The sequence below is a fragment of the Grus americana genome, chromosome 6 (assembly GCF_028858705.1).
Source record: "Grus americana isolate bGruAme1 chromosome 6, bGruAme1.mat, whole genome shotgun sequence".
Taxonomy (NCBI): domain Eukaryota; kingdom Metazoa; phylum Chordata; class Aves; order Gruiformes; family Gruidae; genus Grus; species Grus americana.
Window position 1 is genome coordinate 12,506,259 of NC_072857.1, and position 25,303 is coordinate 12,531,561.

The following is a 25,303-nucleotide window of genomic DNA, read 5'->3' on the forward strand; positions in this document are numbered from 1 at the left end:
AAAATCCTGCTCCCATCATGGGTCAAGTCAGCATATGTATTTGCTTATTGAGTTAGTTAGCATATATTAAATGGAGTTTCATGTGTGTTTCAGTGTAGTGGATTAATTTTAAGAGAGCCTGATAGAAAACCTAAGCATTTGGCTTCCTTCCCTTGCATCCTTTCTACCAGCTAGGGAAGGAAATATGATATAGAAGATTAATCAAGCATGTTTCTTGACCTTTCTCCTCATTGATTACAGTTTCCTTTAGCTTCAGAGGCATTGTGGAGAACCCTGAAAGCATAACCAGACTTCTTAATCCAAATGCCATTCAATTAAATTGTTTTCTATTAACACCTTTTAAATTAACATCTATAATATCTTCTTACCTAAACAGCTGCTCCTGCCTTGGGAGCACATGGGCAGGTGGGACTGGCATGAAGACAACCCAAACTCAAAGGTGCTTACAGTCATTTGCAGAACAACTGATTTTGCTGGAATATCAGAGCTTTGCTTAATTTTCATAACTAGAGTCATTGTCTAAATTGCCTAAGCTGTCGTACATGTGGGCAAATTTCATACAGTTGTCAAAATTATCTTGACATACCTTGTGTGTGAAGATGGTTGCCCAACAACAGCTGTGAGTCATGCACAGAAAGACTAGGAGCTTTCATCCACTTTCATGACCTCAAAGAGATGTACCTGATGTTTGAAGTCCTGTTTGAAGAGCTTTTGTTTCAGTAAGATTGTATTCGGTTGCTGAAGTCTTTGACACATAGATACCCCTACGGATCAGAAATAAACACACTTCCAGGGGGATGAATTCACTCCTGGTACACATGCATTTTCATGAGGGTGAGGTTAAATGAGCTGTTGTGTTAAACGTGCCCCAACTAACCCGCTGTGCAGTATTGCTCGTGAGAGCTGTCGCAGTCCCAGCCCTCCATTTCTAGGATGTTCCTTCTGGAGGCTGCCACAGCAGATTTGAAAGTGGCCAATCTTGCAGCTTCTGCTCAGCTCTCTGTGCTGCTGCATACGTGATATGGAGAGGCATCTGGCTGGTGGCCCTGCTCTTAAGGTAAGAAGCGATTGGAGCTGAAGGAGATAGCCTGGTTGTAAGGACTTATGAGGTGACAATTTAAATAATAAAGCAGCGGTTGAATTGTTAACAGGGGAGGGAAAAGGGGAAATGTCCCTGTTTCAGGGGAAGAAGCCTTCCCCTAGGTTGTTTCAGGGTCTCAGTCTTGCATCCAAAAGCCGCTGGATGTTTCCTCTCAAGTGGCAGCTTCCCACGCGACTATCTGTCCCGCTTAGCCACGGGCTGTCAGCTTGCTTCATCCAGTTCACCATCAAGGATCTTCGCATGAAAATCAGTGCTGATTCGTAGCTCGTAAAGTACATTAAGTGTGAAGATGCACAGAAACTTGGTTGCCACAGAGATTCAGCGCGGATGGACGATAGGACCTGGGAATCTCCTTCCCGACTATTTTATTGCTAGCGAAGGGCAGCACTTCCTCCCCACCAGGCTGTGCCACCATGCAGAGGATGCTGTCCTGGGACTGTGATAGAGTTCCAGGAAAATTTAGACACAGAAATACTTCTTTTAGCTGGTGTTATGCCAAGATTTGGTCAGGACAGTATTTTCTCCTCTTCTTAACCTTATCCTTCAGTAACCAAAGAAAATAGGATCTCACTGAAATCCCAGCAGAAAAATTAATTAATAAAACAGTGATGAGGAAGTAGAGTATATCAGTTTGATATAGGAATGTTTCCTCTTGAGATGCTTACTAAAAATATATCTGTATTGGTAATGTTTTGTTCTTTAATAAAGTTGGAATTTAAAGGTTTTAATTATAAAAAGAACCCAAATCATAAATACTGTATTCTGTATGACAATAAGAATAGCAGCAGGAAAGAATGCACAGAAGATTTGCAATTACAGTAATCAGTAAATGAATTAAAACTTTGTATAGAATAAGGCGTGAGGCATTAAAATTAAGAAAGCAGCATCCAACATTTCAATGTCCCCTGAAACAACTGGAATAATTGAAAAATAGAAAAATCTTAATTTTTTACTCTGGATGAGGGGTGTAGTATATTATGTCTCTACCTGCAACTGTGTATTTAAAAGGTAAAGTAGATAATAATTTTTTATTCTAAAGAATGAACGAACTTACGTGGGGCAAAACACTTGTTTGGCTTTCCTCTGGGAGAACACAGCATCATATCTAAGAGGTCAACGTATACCAGGGCTGGAAGGGCTGAGATGGTCACTGAAATACACAGGATGGATAGCTTCGATATAATGTTTTTACTGATATAATGCTTGAACAGAGACATTCGCAAGTTGCATAAGGGTTCTTCAGTGTTTTCAGCCAAAATACCACTGCTTCGCTCTCAGCAAGTAACTTTATCTGGAATATAGAATCTAGTTGAAAGATTAAAGTAGACAGCTTTTGCTCCTTGTAGGCTTCCCAAATAGAAGGAATATGCAAAAAAGTTTCAGAAGTAGTTCTGCAAAGAAATTTTTTGTTCTCAACATCGACTGAAGAGATTTGCTGCATATTTAGAGCATTGCACTCTAATAGATTCTGCTACCTTGGGATTGTTAAATTATACTATAACTTAGGGAAGCATTTAAATTTTTGGAGCTGGCTTTGGTAGCACTACTCGTGTGCATAATGCACACTCAGAGAAGTCTTTGGAAGATAGTGGCTGTAACCAGTTTTCTGTTCTGCTCGAGATCCAAGTAAGTGGTTGCTGCACAGAGGCAGCAGAACAGAGAGGGAAGGCAGCATATAGCAACTTCAGAAAATTTGTTCTTAGACTCTGGGGTATTGATGTAATCTTTTGTTGTTTTAGTTATTTCAAGTACTCAGGAAAAGTACTTCTCACATTTAAAATAAAAAAACTCCTCCTAATTTCTTCACAAGTACTTATCCTGTTCTTTACTGGCCAAACACTGGGAGAAGACCATATGACTTTAACTGTTTGATTATCTTTCTAGCATAATCTACTAGTTTTCACTATACTCTGCTAGTTGTAGCTCTGGGAAATGAAAGGTGTTGTTGTATATACAGCACAAATACATGAGTAATTTGATCTTGGAGCCAGCTGATGTTGTCTTTCGTTTTAATTTTCATTATGCCTTTGGGTCTGTAGCTCCTCCAATTTTTTTATTAGATAGTAGTATATAAAGAGGCAAGAGAGGGTTAATTCCTGTTCAGGGAAAGAGTTTAAAAAACAGCACCAGCTATACCTTATAACAAGAACATTTTTTCATAATGTTTGTGCTTTTTTCTTTAGAATTTATCTGTACCTCCAATTCAGGATTGCATGCATACGTGCTATAGAAATATCTTGGATAGTTAGAGATTTGGTAGTCCATCATATTTTTGTTTTTACGTTGTTTCAGATAAGTATTAAAGGTTTTATAGTAACTTTTCACAGTCAAAAACAAGGAACTCTCAAAAGTAAGCTCATTTCAGTGTCTGCCCTTGCAATTAATAATTGGACCAATTTGTCAATTCAGTATACAATATACGAGCACTATGAAATGTAGTCTAGCAACTCAGTTTGTTTTCTGCTTTTAACCCAGTTGTTGCACTGATGATCGATTTAATAAAACTCGTTACTGGATAAGTATCGTGAGAGGTAGAAAGCAGAGGCAGAGCAGTGTCACACTCTGGAAAGAAGTGATAGGTAATTTGTTTGCTCTATATAGTTTTGCATGACTTTTTAATCTCCATGTCTGTGCTTTCCTTCTCCTTGTGACAGTTTTACTGCCCCACAGTAAAAGCTTCAAATATAGTTGTCTTCAAAATGAGACTTAATGAAAATATCAAAACAATATTTTTATTTAAATGAAAAATAAACAGAAAAACAAAACGCTGCTTCGCGGTGTTGGAAACTAACAGAGAATAGCCTAGTGCTGTGATTTCAGAACAGAAATAACCCTGAGCCTCTGCAGGTGAAGTCAACCAAAGCAGAGTAACTTGGCAAAAAACAGAAGCTGTGATTTTAATAATAAGCAGTGATATTCTGAGGAATATGGCCCGCCTTCTTATGTCAGTAGCCAGCCTTGTTTGCTCTGCTTCCCAGAGGTGAAGAACTAACAAAATTTATGTTGTCTCTTGATTATGTATTGGATAGCATCTGGTGTTTGAAGAGCAATTGAATAGAAACACAGCAGGGAGAAGCGTGGCAGTATTGAGGCAAGCTGAACTTTTTTCTGCTTGAGGTGGTCTGGAGGCCTTTCCCTGGTCGCTGAGCCATCCCGGTTCTTCCTCAGCCTGGCCTGAAACGCCCATACATCAATTTTGTAACAATAGTGTCAGGCCAAATTTAGCTCTCAGTTCTGATTTTGTAATATCAAGTTTTCGTAACTCCTAGAACACGTGGAACTAAAATGTTTCCATCTCTCTCTTTTTTTTCCTTCAGTCACCAAGGGAGAAAATGCTGAAAACAGTTTCCTGCGAGAGATTCAACAAAAGCATTGCAATGCTCAGTTTGTGCAATGAAATCAAAGTGACTAGAAACTGTCTGGTCTGTTTTGTTGTCTGAGATTGAGTGATCTATTATTTCCGTGGAACTAAGAAGTCACGGTGGTTTTTGAAAACCCCTCATAGTACATAGCTTTTCCTTAGGTACTGAATTACCTTTAAAGAACTCTGCCTCGGTAAACATCAGGATAATAGCATTTCTCTGCCACACGCAGATGCTGTAAGAGTAAATGTATTAGTTTTTGAAATACTCAAATATGGCAATACTGCAGGCAGGTTTAATAGCTTACCTAGGAGTTACATGTAAGTGAAATAGTCTTTTATAAACTGTTGTTTTCCAAAATCAGAAAGGTAGGAATCTTCTTCGTCCAAATCTCTAGCTAGGCAGGGGAAGGAAATCAACTACAAAATAGACAACTATATTTTCCCATTGCCTTGAACAGCTCTTCAAGCACAGATTGTCTGAAATAGTTGCCATAATATGTTTTTACTTTTCAGGCCATAGAGCTTAGGGAATCAGTTTTTTAATATCTACATCATCTCTTTCCTCCTGGGACTGAAGCTGGTTACCATAGCAAAATGGCAAGGAAGCTGATAAGCAAGTAGTACCATTTGGCAAACAGGATACAAATTTATTTTATTAAGACAGAGGACTGTGGAAAAAAAAAGAGATTAGAAATATTTTTTCTTTTTTGGCTTTAATATATTTTAAAATACCTTTGAAGAAAATTATTGTGAACAGATATTGAACAAAATGCTATTGCTCACATAACAAGTGTTGCTGCAAATAGTAGGAGCTTCAGTTTTAAATCTCTGCAGATCTTTGATACTTTCAACATTACACTGTAGTTTCTTCCCTTATGTTTTAGGGTGTTGCAAAGATGCTATACTGTGAATTAAATGAGCTTCTGCTTAACAGAATAAATACGGATGTCTGTCCCCTGGTATTTAAAAATTACATTGCAATATAGTTTTTGTTCCTACTTGATGAAGCATGGTCATCTGAGTCTGTCTTGTAAATCAGTCTGCAAGATCCCTTGGGTTTGTGTAAAATGACGTCAATGAGTGCTGAAAAGTTAAATTGCTTTGTGTTCCACAAACATTATCAATAATGTCAAGTCTGACGATGATGTTTGTACTCCCATTTGACAATGTTGGTCTCAATGCACAATATGAATCGCCTGCTTGAACTGTACAGCTTGGCTATTTAAGGCATCATTGCAACAACAGTATCTTCATGGGTGGGCTCCACGGGGAGAACTTTTTGTTGGCACTGAGATATACCCCAAAAGAGCTTGTTTTCAAGACTGAGGTGTTCCTCTTTTCTGCTCAGTTAACTCCTGGTATGTTGCCTGCCATCTAAACCACATGTTGTCTCCTGTTCTTGGGGCAAGAGTTGAGTCACTGTTTTGGGGAGTTTGTTTTGGGTTTGCGCTATTAACTGTAAGTGAAATGAAGTCTTAGATTCTTGGGATTAAAAAGGAAAACTGCGTATTTCCTTAAAATCTTCTGTGCTCTCAGTTTTATCAATTTCAGGTATACGATGCGCGCTTATGCTGTTTTATATGCCCAGACAAATTTTCCACTTACTGTGCAACTGAATAGCTCCAAAAGAGAGGATTTGGGAGTCTTGCTGTAATCTGGCCATGCAAAAGATGCTATTTAGTGTTAACCCCTTTGAGCCCATAGTAACTGTATTCAACCTGTAGAAGTGTTCACAGGCTGTGAGTTGCAATCAGTGCAGCTGTGGAGTAGGAATCAGAGTAACTCCTAGGAAAACCCTATCTCTGCTCTCTTTTTAAGCTGTTTCTTCATTGTAATAAGCACTGACATTTTTTTATACTACAGGGGGATTTTTCAGCCTTAAAAATTATCATTATCAGAAAAAAATTACCATCAAATACCCATTGGATGCAGCACTGGGTTAGGGTAACTGGGCAGGATCTGGGTGGAAGTTGGCTGGTGTCTGATCAGCTTGGGGGAGAGATGGAGGACCTTGGATCTGGCAGAATCCAGCCAGCCTTAGAAAGAACTGAATGAGAATATAATTGTGAAGGGAATATGTGAGTTTAGGGTCAGGGCTTATTTCATGTTCATGTATATGACCTGCACCTTCAATAGCTCTATCTCTGTCCGAAGTGTGGACCCTTTGGATGGAGGGAGCAATCTGTAGGCAATGAGAATAGTTTCCTCCTTGGAAACCAGTTATCTGCAAATACATATAGCTAACATTTATGTTAATCACCAGGGGGTATCTATAATCTGCAGGTTATTGTATTGTAGCACGATATGTAAGTGTGGGAACTCAGTGGAGGGATGTAGCCCAAAATGCAGCACTTTGATGCAGGAGCTTGGGAAGTTGGAGTGTTGCCATCTACTGGCAGCCATCCACAGAGAGGAGAAGTCCCTCAGCTAGCTGTAGCTTAAGGTGTTGCTTATTTTGAGCTGAAAGATGAGCGGGTTTTCTGCCTAAATTCTGTTTCAAGGCAGAAGTGTTAAGTAACTGTTGGTGTCTTTAGCAGGTGGATGTAGTCAAAGAGTTAGAGTAATGCAGGTGGGGTTTCTTGGAGAGGTTGTTACTCTTGGGGATATGGGTCCACGTTTGACATGGGGACAGCTCCTCTGTCCTGCAGAGTGACCAAGTTGATTTGAGGAGTCCTGAGCACCCCCTGTGGGCTCAGGGCTTGAGGGGTGTCCTGCACCCCTTCTCCCTTCAGAGCCTGGCCCTGCATTTTCAGGGAATGGGCTGGTCTGGAAATTACTTCTTTTATTCTGCAGTAAAAAAAAGTAATAAAGGCAAAGGGTATATTTGGAGTCATTAGGGAATAGACCAAAGATCCTTGTTTTTAAGAATCTTGCAGGTCCAACAGTCTCTGCCCCTAGAAGTGTTTCCAATAAGTCTGTCCTCAAAGGGAGATCCGGTACAGCTTATGCAACTCTCAAGAAGTTATACTGTGACTGACCTCTGTCAAGGAAAATGTTTACATGATACCATCAGAAGTGGTTTTGAACATTTTGCATGAACGAAATGCCACCAATGGGCATGGATTTTTTTCTTTCCTTTTTATTAAAAAAAAATAGTTGGGAAATGAAAGGTTGCAACACTAGTTTTCAGCAAAAGTTATGTGACTGCTTCTTTACAAAACATAACCCACATGGAAGGAGAACAGCTTCCTCTGTGGGTTTTACTCTGTGCTTGTCCAGTTTAAATATGCTTCAGACTTAACAACTCTTTCTGTAGTGATGTTCACAGAAATGTAAGAAACGTGAAGTTTTTTTATCTAGTAACAAAAAAATCTGAGTTGGAACTAGATTAAACCTTGTGAATACCTGCATTTTCCTTTCAGTGTTTTAAGCACTATTTCAAAATAATGGTTTAATGTTTCTTTGATCTGTTTTCAAGCCAGATGTGTAGGTACACAAACATGGAAATATTTGTGTTCCTCTATCAGATCTGTCTGCATGAGTCTTAGCTGACAAAGCAATGATGCATTTTTAGAGAAGTTTTTGTCACAGTAGTTCCAAGATACTGGATTACCAAAAGCAAGATTACAGAATTACCAGTGGAATTGTATTTTTTACCAGTGAAGTAATACACAGTGTTAAGAACACATATTTGAGACCGTATATGGAAGTTTTATATTTTAAAGACTAGAGAGGTAAAATACACTGGAATTAAGAGTTTGAGGTTTAAGCGTGGCTTGGATTAAGGAGTCGTGGAAGGGGCTGGGTTCTGGCTGGTGCTTTGTTACTGATGGCAGGTTTCCAAAGTGTAACGAAGTATTTTTCTCTTTTTTTTTTTCTTTTGTTGCAGCTGGTCTCCAATGTTCTCATCTTCTCCTGTACAAACATTGTAGGCGTGTGTACCCACTACCCAGCAGAGGTGTCCCAAAGACAGGCTTTCCAGGAGACCAGGGAATGCATACAAGCCAGGCTGCATTCTCAAAGGGAAAACCAGCAGCAGGTAAGAACAATAATGGGAAATAAAAAAATGAAATTGCTGAAGCAGAATGAGCGTGCAAACTGTTCTTGTAGGATGTGATTTGCAGGCCTCTTGCTTCTTGACTAATCCAAGCAAGAATTGGCTGATAGTAGAGGGCAGGATTTTTAAAGGTTTGAAAGAGAGCTCAGGGGAGTATTTCTTCCCCAATACCCTGATGGACTTCTCCGCAGACATCAACAAATCCCGTGGTCTATGCTCTGTGGATTAAAATTACACAGCATGCAGAAAGTCTGCATAGGTTTTTGCACCCTTCATTTGAGCTACATGCTGAATGCAGATGCAATACACAGGCTTCAAATTGACCCTCTTTGTAAGGTCAAAGCATGGTGTTTGTCAGCAAAGCCACTGCCAACAGGTAGCTGAAAGGCAGGTTTCAGAAGTGAAGGGTAAATTTGGCCCACAGAACATATCCTTGATGGGTCAAAAGGGGGGCATCTTCCTGCCTTGCCCAAAGGTTCCTGCCAGCTTGCACACCTCTCTGTACCTTACAGGCCTCAAGTGAATTGTATTTGTTCAAAAAATAAGATTTGTCACCAACTTTGATAGTTTTTTAATATAAAAAGACCTGTTGCTGCCAGCATACAGCCTAGTCATCAAGGGTACCAAACATATCTGCTCCCATAATTCATTCGTGGGTTCTCTTGCAACGAATCTCTTGTGTCCTCAGAATTAGATACAAAAGACCTTTTGGGGTAGCTTGACTGTTCCCTTGCTAACACACGTCTCTGCCCTGCAGTACATCTCATAGTGGCCTGTCCAGTCCAATATGAAAAGAATCATGAAATGGGGTTTCTACTCTTCCCTTGGGAGATATCTCAGAGCTTGGTTGTGGGTGTGGGGAAGAGGTCAGGGGAATGAATCAACTGGAGTGTCTTTGCATCTCTGTGGCAACACAGCTTAATTTTCCCTCATGTCTTAGCCCATCTGCATCTATGGATTTCTCTTTTGGCAGTGTTTCATGAGGTACTTCTGGCTGACATACTTGCTGTTTAACCCTTACTGTGAAATAACATATACACATGCTTCATTTCAGTAGTATATGTAGGAAAATTAGATTCATGCTCAAGGCTCCTTTTTCCTTTGTAGCGAATGTACTCTCAGAAGGATGAAACGAGCAGCCAGTCCTCCTTGCACACCTTGAAATGGAGGAAAGGATTGAGCCAAAAGAGTACGCCATTTTACTTATTGCTTACAGCTCTGTCCTCCCTGCTGCGAGACTGCCTTAGCAGCGTGGCTCAAATGCTTGTGCTGTTCTGGATTTAGTAGCTTCTGTGTCAAAAGCCCTGACAAATGCCCTTTTTCTTCTTCCCCTCCCCAGAAAGTACACAGAAGAAAGCCGTGACATCAGAAAAACATGGGCCAAAGCCAGTAATTTAGAAGTACCCTCCAGTACTTCCAGCAGTAACTGTGGGTCCTGGCAGCTGGGGACTCCTAATAAGATTATTTGCTGCTACAGCCTGCACTGATATTGATCTCCAGGTTCAGTTCAGATGCATCCCTTTGCATAATACATTGAGATAATTTTGAGGTGATGGCAGACACAAATAAGGGCGGCTCAGCCCGCATCTGGGAGTGGAGTCTCCAAACAGGAGTGGAGGGAAAGACAGCTGCACAGCCCAACACTGCTGTCATTGCTTGCCTGTTTCTGGAGATCTGATGGTGCTCCTGTGTGCTGTTCTCTGTTAAAGGCAGGCAGATTACCTCCAGCAAAGGAATGTGTATGTTCCTTTATTAAGCTTCTACAAGCATCCAAAATTAGAAAGACAGTAAATAAAAATCCAAATTGTCCAATGCAGAAGAGAGACTTCTTGTGATTTCATTATCTGAGATAACCTAGGGCAGAGCCATAACAGGAATCTCTGTTGCTTGCCCAGAATAAAATACTCTTGGATGAAAATATGGGTGTTCTCCACAATCCGTAGTGAGCAAATACTTAGGATTTGAGTCAGAGATGGGTTATCAGGACTGCACAGTTTTACTTCTAGCACTGCTTGTCTTTTGTCTCTGAAAAGTCATTCTCTCCTCTTTTTCATCTCTGCATCACTTGTGGTGCAAAATAAGTGTTATTAAACCAGAGGACAAATGGATAGTCATAAGACACTAAATATTTGTAGTGCTTTGAGGTCATCTTGGGAGAGTATGGCATAAATAGTTAAAATTCCTACGTAGTACAGTCATTGTAGGGATGCGTGTGCCCACTTATACATATATCTATGTGTACATATGTAAACAAAGTAGATCTGTATTGCACTCTTTCATCTGTGCCTATTCTAGAGACTAGTACTCCTTGGGATGCATTTGTTTAATGTATAATTCAGTGGAACTATACTTGCATCATATTTTGAAGCGAGAATTTTGTATGAATTTGCTCTTGCTTGCTTTTTTTATCAGGTCAGACTGTTGCCTTGTTATACTTGTAAAACAGCAGTCCCAGTCACCTTGCTTGTGCATAATAAGGTATTTTATAGTGAGGGCTGCAGTACTTTCTAGTCATTATAGCAAAATGAAAATAGTACTTTAGTGGAGACTCTAATTTCTGTGCTCCGTTTGAAATAAAACACAGGAATTTTGTTGTTTCGAAGATCTTTTAATATGGCTTGTGCTTTACAAAGGCATTTGTTACAGCCCCTCCTGTTAGCTTCAGAGGTGATTTTCAGTGATGGTGATGCTCCCAACAAACAGAATAAAGATAACATCCAACCCTGTAACATGACTCAACTTCCTAATTAGTTGCTACATGAAGGGATGTTGTGCTACATGCATTTGTTTCACTTGATAAGTCTGTCTTATCCCCAGCTGGTGATAGTTTAAAACAGTGTTAGTTCTTCTCCTGGAGATCTCAAGTGTCTTGGAAATATTGGTGATTTGATCTGGCAAGTGTCTATGGTGTCAGGCAGAGTAGGGGTGGGGGCTCTCAACCAAAAGTTACCCAGAAATGTATGTGAAAATCTCTTGGAGTACTAGTAAGAGAAACTCGGTCCCCTGAATGTGTCCCTGTTTTGCAAGCAAGTAAAAAAAAAAATCCCTCCACCCTTGTGTACCTACAGCAAATGTTCCAAGCCTGTGGATGCCCCTGAACTTCCCATTAAGCTCCTAGTTATTTAGAGGATGTGTAAATTCACACGTTAAATAGTGGCTTTCACACATTTGAGGATGCCTATTATAATATGCAAATGACAGCAACATATACACCAGTTACTCTGGAAAGCATACAAATGTGTTGTGCTTTTGCGCTCGAGGAGCATGCTAATAGCTCACAGAAGCTTGAGGACACGTGTATGATTCATGATCTTTTTTTTTTTTTTTTAAAAAAAAGGATATGTAACTGTTAGCACCTGCAGTCTGCTAGTGAAGGTGAGAGTACTTTAAAAAACAAGTATCTTGTCAGGACTGCTGCAGTTTTGAGCAGAGGAGATAGAAATCTCTCCAACACATCTTTTTCTGTATTATTACTACCTCTTCAGGGACTGGAGGTGAGAATCAATCTCTTTAAGGCGGGGGGAAAAAAGGAAATACTGGGCAGTACTGCAGACTATAAAATGTCTCAGTGCATGCAGAGCACATTTCCAGTGAGTTCGGCTTCTTCTGGTTCCCCCAAAGTTCCTCTTTCTCCTTAGAGGAAGAAGTAAATGGGGAACTTCTAGTTAAAACTAGGAATTAGAAACCGGGAATGTGTCTATAACTATAATATGGGCAAGAGGTTTGGTGACGTGAGTAATTAGTACAGGATTGCTGACCCCTCTGAGTCAGGACTGCGTTTGAGCCCTGCTGTTCCCTGTGTTGTTGAGAATTAATGAGCTGTTAGATAAGGTTAGGGACCTTCATTCATGCTACATTGTGTCTGCGTTGTCAGGAAGGAAGGCCCTTTTCTTCCCTCTGCTCACTGCAGGCAAAGAAAAATAATAAAGACGAGGCAGCACAAGCGTTTGGGATTCTTCAGCTACTCCAGAGCACTGCCTGCAGGTTGGACCACAGTGAAGCTGACCTCAAAGGAGATGCTCCCCACCTTCTTCAGCCATAGCAAAAACTTCTTTTGAACTGAGTGGGGTGTGAGTGAGAATAAAATAAAGGTATGCGCAGAATTTCTCAGGTGTGATTCCTGAAACACACAAATGCATCCCTGGGGCGCATACTACCTGCAGGTTTAAATTCTATAGCTTCTGCATGAAATCACCACCAAATTTAGAATAATAACAAGCACTGGCTTTTGTGTGAGTTTTCGGGAAAATTACCAGAAAGTCATCATTTTGTCATGTATCTAATTTTTGCCTAATATGCAAAGCTATATACAGAACAGCTTACAAAATAATGTTATAAAAGTCAGACTAAAGCTATTACCAGTAAATAAAAGTGTCAAGTGCAGGTGGAGAGCTGTGAATTGTTGATGACAGAAGTGGTTATTGAAAATACTCTTATATGTGAGTGGGTGAGTTTACAGGTCTTAATGCAATTGGGCACTAATAGCGAGTTTAAGTGTAGAAGTATAATACTGCATTGTATAGTTGGGCTAACTTTTCACGCTAGTTTTATCGAGGCATTCCTATTGACTTTTTAGCTGCTAAGAACAGGTTTGTGCCTGTTGTGGGAATGTGCTTAGATGATTAGATAGCAAAGGAAGGAATTTTAAATGGTGCCCAAGGGTGTTGGGCTATCACTCCTGTGGTGTTATGTGAAGGAGGACTTCATGGTGGTGTGGAGAGGTGAGACAGTATCATTTATCAGAGTCCTTCCAAGAGTCGTGTATGGGCACTTTTTGAGTTGCGTGGCTCCTTCATTTGCAAGAATTGGCAACCATGAATCACAAGCCCAGTGCAGCTAGGATGAAAAATCATAGTTGTTCTTCTAAAATAATTGAATTCTCCTTGTGACGTTGGGCCAAAATTGCATATGACTTGTTAGGGGATTGGCTGCTGGGTTTATGGAGACCGTTTCACTTGGTTGTACTCATCTCTCACCAAACTGATGACTCATTTCTCCCCAGTAAGGAGCAAAGTGTGTTTGTTAACTGGGCAGCAGGTGTTTTAATTGGTTCATCTGTCTGACTCCACAGGAGCGTCTCCTGCTCTCTGTACTTCCTCGACATGTTGCCATGGAGATGAAAGCTGATATTAATGCCAAACAGGAAGATATGATGTTTCATAAGATCTACATCCAGAAGCACGACAATGTCAGGTAAGAACAGCAGTTCATCTCCCAGCTGCTGGGGTGGAGGGACCCTTCCAGTGCTTGGCACTTAACACCCAGGGATGAAAATGACAGCAACACATAGTCCAACATAAGTGTAAAGACTCTAAAGTGTCACTAGTTGACTTTTGAAAGTTTGTTTGTACAACGGGAGTAGGATTGCCACATTCCTGCAACATCTTTCTTTGAGAAGCAGCTTCAACCCATTTCTTTCCTTAGGGTTTTTTTTTTTTTTCCTGGAGTGAATCTTGGTGGTTTTGAGAAGGTGGTATATTTGGGTTTAGTTATTTTTTGACAGTTACCAGCATCCTTCTGATAAGCTATGATGGGATGCAGGTTAAAGGTTGGAAACAGTTTCCATGGGGTGAATTGCAGAGCCCAGCTGAGGTTAAGATCACCTGGAGTGGTCTCTGCCAGTTTGGAATTACAAGCAGGGGGTCCATTAGTGACTGGCACCTGCTCAGTCACCCACTGATGTGTTGCTCCTTGACCTGCCTGGGTGAGCAGAAGAGATTGATATCCAATCTCTGGCAAGTCATGCCAAATCAAACCCAGGAGTAGTCCAGCCCCATGAGCATCTGAACATCACCAGGTTCCCACTGTCTGCTTCCCAGGGAACAGGTGCTAAAGTAGTACTTTAGTTGCTTGATATCTTTATGGGCTGCAGTTACAAAGTTAAATTTGACTTAATCTTGATGCATTTTACCTCTGCTGTTGTACCTGACCTCTTTGGGAATCACTTATGTATCACTAAGCCAGGTCCTGGAACTGCTCTGTTGGTCTGTAAATACTTCTGCTGAGCCACAGGGACTGGGGACAGAGAGCTTCCCTTCTTCCCCTCTCCATCTCCCCCTCCGATGAGAGGTTTTCCTGTAAGCTCCTTGTGTAACCTTCTCTCTTAGGTAGCTTTAAGTATGTTGGTGAGTTATATTTTCTGATACTTGGTGCTTAACAAATAAAAGTGGATTTCTTGCATCTCTAATACACTGCGCCCTGCATAATCTCCAACAGATGATACGGTGAAAATCATGTGAAATTCTGGAGCGTTTGAAGACATTTCCTTAGCATTGAGGGTAGAAGGGAGAGGTAATGTACAAGCAGAAAATTGGGAGGAGCTTGCTTACTGTCTGATACAAAACTCACCGAAATCAGGGCAAGCCTATGTGCTGACTTGGATAGACTTCAGTTCGGCCCTTCATGTTTTTGCTTGTGACTCAGTAAACAGATAAAGATCCACTAGCAATACTGAAGACAAAAGCATTATCAGGTATAAAAGACTATAAGAGTTCAGTGATGAAAAATAAAGACTATACATATGAAGGTGAGGGGAGGAGGCCATCCAGAGTGCCCTCAGCAGAGTATGTGCTACAGTAGATTAGATTAGATTCTGTGTCTTTACATTCATTTTTTCCTTAATGGCACTGAGCTTGTTCAGGAAGGTGTGTAAATTTCTTGTGACAGATGCCATTTGTGAAATATCTTAATAGAGAAATTGCTTTTTTCCAGTACTCAAAGGTCAGCTTGACATTCAAACTGAATGCAATTCGTTACATATGACATGAGCCTAATTAGTACGGTATTACAGTCTTTCACATAAATTTCTGTATGTCGTCATTGAAAGTTGTTCAGTGTGGTCAAATCTTAATAAAGGTGATTATCTCTTTAATATGATACTTATTTGAAATTTTAACTATATCATGAAATAAACAAAACTGAAATAATAATTAACTAAATTTACAAATCAACAATTTTAAAGGGAGAGGGGAAGCTGACGGAATGCCTATGATGGGAAAAAATAGCCCAAAGATAATGCTTGGTATGAAGATATGGAGATCTCAAAAAATACAACAAAAAATGAGGCATGACCCAGAGTATAGAAAGAGAAAACAGTTTGCTATGATTTTCAGTTATGGCTGTGAAGTAACATGAAAGGTGAAACATGTATACATAAATGGGTGTATGCACCAGTCACTTCCTTGGAGTGTCCTGATGGGTAGCTAACAGGAAGCTTGCAAACATTTAATTTTAATTCACTTTTAGTTGAATAATAGGAACATTTCCATAAAAGATTTTCTTCTGCGGTCTAAAAGTAATTTTAACTTTGTTCCTCATGGTGATGAGTGTTTAGGAATTGAGCCCTTGCAGGTGCTGACTGTCTCCAGTGCAAAGGGAGGGTGAGGTCTCAAAAGATCTTGCAAGGGCAAACAACTAAAATGGTATCTTCCTCAAAGTATGGACTTTGTTGCCTGTGCCTACGAGGTCCTAAATCAAACCCCACTGAGATCACGGAAAAGGCTGGAAAAAGATAAGAAATATGAATAAAATAGTATACGTACTGAGAGCAATAGAAGGTAACTTAGGAACATCTCATCTTCATGTACTTTAGGGAAATGAATAACTAAGTATGAATACTGAAAAAAGGAAACATGGGTTGGAACAAATGACTCATTTCACACTAGGAGTTCAGCATGGAGCCTTTGCTCTTGCCTGGGTGCACCGAAACCACCTCTAGTGGGAATGACTGCAGATGATTTTGAAGCATTTACGTGCACACAGAAACACACTGGTGGTGGGGGGTAGCGTCTCAGTGATGTGGATTAATGAACTGGCTTAATAAAAGCAAGCATGCTCTTTACTTTTCATGGGGAAATGCTCAAGGGGAGGCTTTTGAGATGAGAACGCTCCAAGCAATTTTGTTTTGGTTTTGTCACTATTCAAAAATGTCATAAGATCTAAGTTTTTATGTGCTAAAGGTTATTGTGTCAAGGCAATTGAGAAGTATGTGAAGTCGGTGCAAGGGTGCTGTGCCCAACCATTGAATCTGGCTTCCTGTTGATGATTTATGAGCAGGAGCATTTCCTCCACAGCTCGTAGAAGTGGGAAGATCTGTGTGTCCACACAGAGGTGCGGGTTTCCCTCCTCCATCAGCTGTATCCAGCAATTCTCTTTTCCCATTCTCACAGATGAGTTAAAAAGGTAGATTATAAAAGAAAGTATAGCAGATGGGAATTTTCATTAGCTATTGATTTAAAAGTTTGATTGCCATTGTAATGCCTGGAGCCTGAGATCTTCATTTTCACTACATTTTCAGGGTGAAGTTGCTCACTGCTTTCACAGTCAGCGTGGAAAAAATGAGCCTCACTGGCACTGGAGGTTTCCATCCAGCTGGGTTTGACTTTGGCCCTTTGAACTCAGGAGGAGCAGGCACACAGCCTCCTGTACTTAGCCTGGTGTGACATTTTGTGTGGGAGAAGTGGTTTACTAAATTCTGTTCCAGACAAGATTAGATATTTTAATTTTCAGGGATGATTGGGTCTGGGCTTTTGGGACCACCTCTAATTTTAATTAAAAAACAAATCCAAACCACTCTACCAGCAGAAAATGTTATTATAAAATCATGTAAAGCTACTGTGTGGTTGGTTGGTTTTTTTCAGTTTTAAAATGAGTTTTTAAATGACCAGTTCTGCTGTGATATGCTTGGTTTTAGATACTAGGTTACATACTTCGTTTTTCTTTTTAAAAAGGTTACATGCTGCTTTAAAAAAAAAAAAAAAGTAAATTTAAAACCTATGTAGAAAAGACATCTTCCTCAGGTGCTGGTAGTAGGTCTGTAAAACACAAACACAATCTTTAGTAAGGGGCAGTTCTGCCATGATATTGCTTACTGTGTTATACTTCTCTTTGAGGGAGGGCTGTCTCTCTGTTTGGGGAAAGGTGATGGTTTTATGCAAAATACAGTGGTCTTTCTGGCCTGAATGGGTAAAAGCAAATCTTTTTAGAGCCTTATCAGGACTTCCTGTGAATGAGTTCATAATCTCCTGCTTATTGTTATGGAAAGTAAAGTTCAGAGACTAATTTATCCACAATGAAAATATAATTTCCTGTCATTTTTGGCAGCAAAATTTGTTTCAGGATTATGTTCTTCTGAAGAATTTAGGGTGATGATGAAGTTTGGGGTTAATACACTCTTTTTTTGATGCAAATGAAAAGAACCTTTTAACAGAGAACGAAACCATTTCCCATCCTGATTTATTGAATGAGAATTAACTTTGACAAATCCAGAACCTCAGAGCGTGATTTGACCTTTCCCACATATGTGTGTGTTAAATATAAAGTCTATTGTCAAATGCAATCAGGAAAGGAGTTCCCAAGACTATGCAAGTAATTTTGGGTAAACAAGAAGGTGAATTATGTAACTAAATTGGTTCACGTTATCATGAATGAGATTATGTCTGATAGACAAAGCCTAAAATACTCATAGATAATATTGTTTATCTAACATGCTTCCTAGGCAGAATTTTAAATGTTTTACATTACTATTGCTATTTATAGTATCTCACTGCAGTGATAATGGCTTTAATGCTATCTAGGTTTGGCCAAATATAGTAATCTCTGTGCTATAAAAGGAGGTTTGAAGTCCTCTGTGAAGGGATGAAGGTTGGCTTTGTCATTGAAATTCCTTTGATGAACTGTTTCAAGAAGCTTATTTTAGGGCTGGCATCCAAGCGCAGTGAAAGTGACAGTTTCCTCTCTTCTCCCCTTCACATAATTCTTATGAATCATGTACTCAACAACATTAACCTGATCTCAGAGTTTTTTAAACATCTTGACAACTTGAACTAAACCATTTGCAGAAACGAAACAGTCCATTTGCTTTCACCTTTGTAAATGAAAACCATTTTTAACTAGTTTTCTGATTTAATTGTGTTCTAACACCAAAAATTCTTCCCTTAAAAATGACCAAATAGTTGCACTTTGGCTGAGTGTCAGGATATTTGGACCAGCTGTGTCAACTTAACCTCTTCGCCTCATAGGCATTGTGATGCTTAATTAGTTGCTTATGAAGTGTGTTAAATTTTCAGATTGCAAGGTGCTATGTAATTGTGTGCTATGACATTTGTGAAAATTCCAAGCAAACATCTTTTTCCTTCCTCCTCCCACTGTCTTCGCGCACAGGACATCCAGTCTTACTGTTTCCCGGGGTTAAAGGAGTTATCAATATAAATAGTAGTACAAAGCTGAGCTCTGATCGCAGCTAGCAGGAGGGTTCCCAGGACATAGCTGTAACTGGACATACTACTGCCGTGGCTTGCCAAAGCAATGTGCTGCTTACTGGTATATTCTTATTGGTGAGTATAGGCACGAGGCTGTTTTTTCTGGCTTGCTAACAGTGCCTTTTGAAATGCTAAATGAGCTTATAATGAGGCGTATCCTACCAAGCCAGGGTCAGACAGCAGGTTGCCTTTGGAGGTGGTTAAGCCAATGGGTTGGTTTTGTTCAGGAGCTCATCCCGATTCTGTTGTTGTGCTTTTTCATGAGAGGTTATTGAAACTAAGTAGAAACCAGTTTAATTTTACCATCTTTAATAAATAAAAGTACAGTATCGTGTGTATAAATTTATGACAGTTCTTCCCTCGATATTTTCAAAGATTTCCCTAATCTTTCATCTCAGCCAAAGTTTATGTAGCTTTAATTTCTATGGAAGGCCTCATTACCAGGAAAGGGCAGGAGCAGTAACTCTTTTTCATATTTACTGTATAATCCATCTCTGTCCTTGTCTTCTCCCCTTTTTGGGGGGAGGCAGAATGAAAATTGACAGCTTATGTTTGAAGATGAAGAGAGCAGCATTAAGCAGGAGGAAGCCCCAGAGCAGGTTTTATCCATGTCTTGCTTACTGGTACTGCTCTCCCCACCAGTCCGTGAGCTTTGATCTCCTCCCAAAATGTGTTCATGCGTTGGTTGGTTCGTTGGTTGTTTCTCAGCAAGACCTCTACCTCTTTTGCTTTGTTCGAGGCGTACGCCTACAAGCAGTAGAAGGTTATTTTTGCAGGTAGGTGGGGGCAAATTGCGTGGGTTTCATGTGGGTTCAGGGGCCCTCTGCATTTAATTGCTTTAACTTCTGGTAGAGGCTGTAAGCTGAGAAGAGTGAGTAGGAGGGAAACGATCAGCCTTCCCACGCCTTTCCCCAGATGGCAGCAGTGAATGGAAACTCTCTGTTTCCCTGTCAAGAGCCAGCTCCTGGGAACTTCACCTGTGTCTGCCTGGAGTGAGTTTAGCTTTTTAATTTTCCTGAAAAAAGTTAATGATTTTTTTTTTAAGTTAGCAATACTTTTTAGGAAGTGTGGAAGTAGGTTTCACCAATGGGCGAAGGTGAATTACTCAGCACTTAGTACCACTAATCTCTTGAATCGTACTAACCAATTTGTTGGTTTTGAAAGGAAAATCAATGGCTTTTGGAGAAGGACATTCAAGCTAAAAGCCATGTGTAAAAGAATTTGCTTATTTTTCAGCCATTGTTACACCTGAACTTGACATCAAAGCTATGCAATAAATCTGGACATTAATATTAAAGGGGATATTTCAACCCAAGTGTTTCAATCGAACACTCCCTGTTTTCAATATGTGTGCATTGATGGTTCAGTCTTGAAAACTTTCAAGCCAAAGAACAGAGCAGGTTTATATGTTTTATCAAATCTACCTCTTTGTGCATGTGCACAGCACCCTTTAAGAAGAACAAATACACACTAACTTGTTTAAGTATTCATCTGACTGTCTGCAGATCTTTTTTGAATTGGGAATATATTGTGATATTGGTCCCTGCTGGGAGCTCCTGGTGTCTTCAGGGGCTTGAAAGAGCCTTGTACCCTCTGAAGAACAAAACAGATAAATAACAGGCTGCAAGGCACCCCGCTGGATGCATTACTTAAACACGTGTGTTGTAATAAAGATAACATCCCAAAAGTGCAGCGTGCCAGGTGACTACAGATCTCCAGCCACCAGCAAGCCATCAGCAATTAGGAAGGGCCTGTGATGTATAATTCACACCCTGCTATTCTGAGTTTACACAAGGGTCTGTGAAGTTCACAGGGTGATGGATTGAAGAGTGTTAGATGTTTTAATGATGAAATACTGTGAATAGTAATTTGGAGATAATAATGAAGGTGCCTGCAGAAATTTACAGAGCAGTATTTTAACTCATCAAGGTTATTTGGATTCTCTTTTCTTCAGTAGTACTAAAAATAGAGTAATTTTAAAATAATGTGAGTTTCACTGCTGATTTCCTGATAGTAAAAACAAATGTGTTAAACTTATAGGAAAAAAATGCATCAAATTGTTTATTAAACTAATCCACCCCGTCTTTTCTATTCTAGAGTAACCTTGACAAGAAAAATAGTCATCTATGACCAAAACTTTACTTTTGTAAAGACTTGCTTGTACAGACTTGCTTTCATCTTGTAAAGGCTTGGTTAAATTTCAGTTAACAAACTATTGTGTCACATAGTTAACATGCGAAGTGATTTTGAGAACATTGAGTTTATATAACATTTGAAGAGGTTCTTGTTAAAATCATCCTACCTTTTTGCTTCCTCCTTAGACTATAATGGCTGAAAAGCAAAAATCAGTTAAACTTTTTATTCTGTAATGCACTGAACTTTGCAAAACTATTTAAAGCCCTCTTACAGAAGCTGTAAAACAGGGGCACAGTTTTGGATGGGGATGGATTAACTTCTCTTGTCTTATACTATATTTATATCCCTCAACAATTGTTGCTAATTTGTGCATCTGTTCTTACTGGTTTATATATAATTTTGACACTGGATAAGTGATGAAGAAGAGACAAAAGCTGAAATCAATTAGTGGAGAAGAGCTCTCAAGTCTGGTATCCTGTGACTCAAGTCATTGCTAACTTGAGTCAATGTCCTCCAGACACTGAAAGTCATAGTATATTTTTTAAACTTCCCCTTTTTTCATTAATTTTGTTTGGTACTAAGTGGTTAAAAAGTTAGGGAGAGGCCGGTACCGACTGTGCAGACTGCATGATTCCATAAATGGTGTTTCTGTAAGAAACCAGGCTAAGAACAGGTCGCTTCAGAAACAGAGCTGACAGAAATAAGAAGCAACAGAGAACAGCAAAGGAGGAAAAAGACCAAAGAGATTAAATTAATTTCAGCACGCACACACCGTTGGCAGATCATTGGCCTTGTGGAATGATAGAGGTGCTCTTTTTAGAAAATGGAGATTTTTCTGTTTCTATTACAAAGCTTTAGTAAGATGCACCCAATTTTAAGTCATGGGAATATGGATTTGTAAGACCATGTAGGTTCTGAGGACTTGGAAGTTTGCAAATAGTTTTCAGAAATTGGAAAGAAGTGAACGTATGATATGCTTTAAAAAGCAAACAAAATGCAGGAATGTAGGTGTTATCTCCGCTGATAGCATGGCCAGCAGGGACCTTTGTGGCTGCTGTGTGTGTGTTTGGCAAGTACCTGAGGCTGTCAAAGGCACTGAGAAATTTTGAGGATGTTCTTGACCAGTAGCCATGTCCCTGTTTGAGCCAAACTCCTAAATGAACCACTTAAATGTATAGGAGGATGATCAGGGTTTGAAATCGACTCCCTCAACTCCAGTTCTACAGAGCTGACTTCCAAGCCCAAAATCCTGGTGTAGTGACCACTTGTGAAACTTGGATCTGTGTGACTATCAGCAAAATGTTCTCTCCCTAGCCTGCTGTTGCAGAGATCTCCCCAGTAAGTGGCATGCAGAAGGCTGGATGACCATGGCTTTGTTCAGTTCTAACATGAGCCGTAAATGCCTGTTTGTCCCTGTCAGTAGCTCTGCGGAGCATCTGGATGCACAACTTGCTCTCCCACATGAAGAGGAAGAAGGCTGAATGTGTGAGGCAGTCAGGAATTTTTCCAGCAGAGATGTAGTAGCAACAGTTTGTTGATCCCCCATGTCAGCTCAGGAGTTTGGGGGTTTGGTTGTTGTTGTTGTTGTTTTGGGAGGGTTTTTTTAACTTTAGGGAGTATTCTTTGCAGAGTCTGATACACTGGCTCCATTTCCTACTCATTGTGGGGAATGTGTTGCTAATAGGACATTAGTAGGACAACTCTCCTTCTTGTGACAGCTACTTAATTACGGTTATCTCCAAGGCCTGGCAGATCCATACGTCAATGCTGAATATAGTAGCAAGTTGGAGAGATGCTTTGTAACATCCTGGACTATGAAGGAGATGAGACACCTATGTTGCAGAGCTGCTGCGGCATTTGCAGCATGGGTAAGTAGGCAAAAAAGACAGTAAAGACTAAAAAACCTTGGAGAGCAAGGAGCACATTTAGCAGTTGTTAGTAATGACTGGAGGAAGGGAGATGAGAGAATGGAAAACAGATGCGTACAGTTTTAGATAGTGGACGGTTATGTGCCAGAGCAGTTCTGGTGGAGAGCCTCCTGTCTTAGGAGCATGCACACCAATGCAGTGCAGCTTTCTGCCGTGGTTGTTTCCAAAGAAAGGGCTAATAAGAATCAATTTGTAGAACAAAGCAAACAAAACTTTGGCTTCTGCTCAGGGGAACTTGAGCAATTCTAGTTGGAGATCAGGCTTTAACAGAAGCCAAATGCTGATCCAAAAAAGTATAATTATTCTGTTTCATTTGGAACCTTTTGTTCTGGATTGCATTCAAAACTACTGTAAGCCCCTTTGTGAGATTCTTTTTCTTTCAAGGCCAGAGAAAAAGAGGCCTTTTGATTTAATAGTTCTACTTTGTTTCAATTAAAAAGGAGAAAAAACCCATGTCATCCTTGCCTTTCTTCCTGAAGAGTCTTCTCTTCTGCAGAGTAGCAGCCAGCAGGTCACAATTTAGGATGACAGGTCTAACGTAGAGACAAAGTTGTATTGCAGAATATAAATGGTAAGTGATACTCTGTTTTTAAGATCCAGTACTCTTTGTCATTTTCAGCTGGAAACTGAATAAGATTTTGCTATTGAAATCAGAAGTGATTACAAATTTCTTGCAAAGCCCAGAAAGCCTGAAATTGGAGATGTGACTTACCTGCTGAGCTCCTTTTCCTTGGAATTCTGTAATGGTGAAAGGCATAAATTGAAAATGGTATCTTCTCCAAAAACTTAAAAACAACTGAAAAAGAAAGAGGAAAAAATAGTATTGGAGAACACCTGTACAAACCTAAAGCTGTGTTTAAGGATGAAATGAGTGATTTCTGAGGGGACCTCTGATTCTGAGAACACCATAGGAGGGCGAAAATATTTGTTCATGCACTATAAAATGGCGTGTCTGCTGAAAATCATCCAGGGCTACACTTGTGTAATACAGAAGCCTAGTATGGACTTCATTAGCATTTATTAGATCAATGTATTTCACTTTAATATGTGCATTCACTGGCCTGCTTCATTATATGTCTTTTGTGTATTCTTTCATCTCTTTTTAGGTTATTTTTCTTGCAGATTCAAGGATTGTTTCTAGTAGAGGATCATAAAAGCTGTATTTTGTTCATCTGTCATGTCCACAGCTTTTTATTTTTCCATTATGTGTATCAGACACAGCGTTTATTGTATTACTAATAACTGAACAAATTCCAAGTCATCTTGCTGGATAATAGGTATTGCCTAGAAACACCTCCTTGCATTTTTAGGGGCTTACACTCACAAACTCTTGTGTAAATATCTACTGCTATCAGCCGACCCCACAGGGGAGGTTAGTGCAGGGGGACAGAGAGGCTGAGAGTGACAGTTATTTCTTTAATTTTGACTTGGTAGTGAAGCTGATTAGAGCTGAGAAATGCCTGGCTCCCCTTTCAGAAATGTCCTAACGACTAGACCATGAAGGCTGTGCCCTGCCTGCGCCGCAGAGGAATTGTGCAGAAGGAACAAGCAGGGAGTGTGCACAAACACACGCGCTCTTTGTGCTGGGGACTTCTCGTGACTGCTGGCTGTATCTGCAGGGGGAATCAGCGCTACATTTCAGCTGGGCCGCCACACCAAACGGGCGTCTTTCTGTTCCTCACTAAAATGAAAACCTTGGAGAAATTAATGAATGCAGTTGACATTCCAAGTGACAGAAAGTAAAACACAGAGGTAGTGAAGATGTGAAGAGACACAAGTGATGAGGCATGCTCTGCTCATCTGGGAGCACAGAGGCTCGACCCACATGCTGGTGTAGGTTATCTGGATTTGGTTTTCTCATGTGCCAGAGGGTGTTTGAGGCCACGTCTCCTAGGAGAGGCCCTAACCGAAGGTGTCCTCATTCTCTTTTGTTAACTCTTGTTTCATTTTTTTTATAAAAAAGAATCAAACCCCAGAGCAGTGGCTTGAATCCCACTGTCCCATGTCACAGAGCGCACCGTAATCAGTGGGGCAGAGTGGGGTGCTTGCTGTCTCTGTCTCTAATTATTCTAAGTATTTTATACGTAATGAGCAGCTGCAGCATGAGGTCCTGAGGGCACCCATGTTCCCAATCCAAAATAGCCTGTTGTCCAATTCAGACAGAGGAAAAATGACATCCATGTTTTCTCACTTCTCAGGCAGAGGGTCTTAAGAGACAGTTTCCTCACTTGCCTTCTCATTCTATTTACTTATATATAGCAAGCATTTGCAGAATACTAAGGAATCGAGGATACAAATTTCTGTGTACATTTCTGTTCCTTAAAGATGTGCCAGTCTGTTGTGACAGGCCAGTGGTGTTTAGCTGGCAGGAATATGGGCTCCCAGCAAAGATTTGGCTACAGTCATGTAGCAGGCAGCGCGGATGTGGTAGGGGTGTTCTTAGATGCTGGACACATATCCTTATTTATTGTAGCTGCTGACTTAATCTGAGCCCTGTCTGTATTTCTTAATTTAAAA

At 40.1% G+C, this 25,303-nt stretch overlaps 1 protein-coding gene across 3 annotated transcripts in view; it reads left to right on the forward strand.

Annotated features, from left to right (window-relative positions):
* The window catches only part of ADCY5 (adenylate cyclase 5), a 220,247-nt gene that overhangs the window by 119,192 nt on the left and 75,752 nt on the right, over positions 1-25,303 (forward strand). For all 3 annotated transcript variants that reach the window (XM_054830179.1, XM_054830180.1, XM_054830181.1), the window contains exons 2-3: positions 8,296-8,445; positions 13,535-13,656. In XM_054830179.1, coding sequence (XP_054686154.1) covers positions 8,296-8,445; positions 13,535-13,656 — 272 coding nt within the window. The remainder of the gene's footprint in view (positions 1-8,295; positions 8,446-13,534; positions 13,657-25,303) is intronic.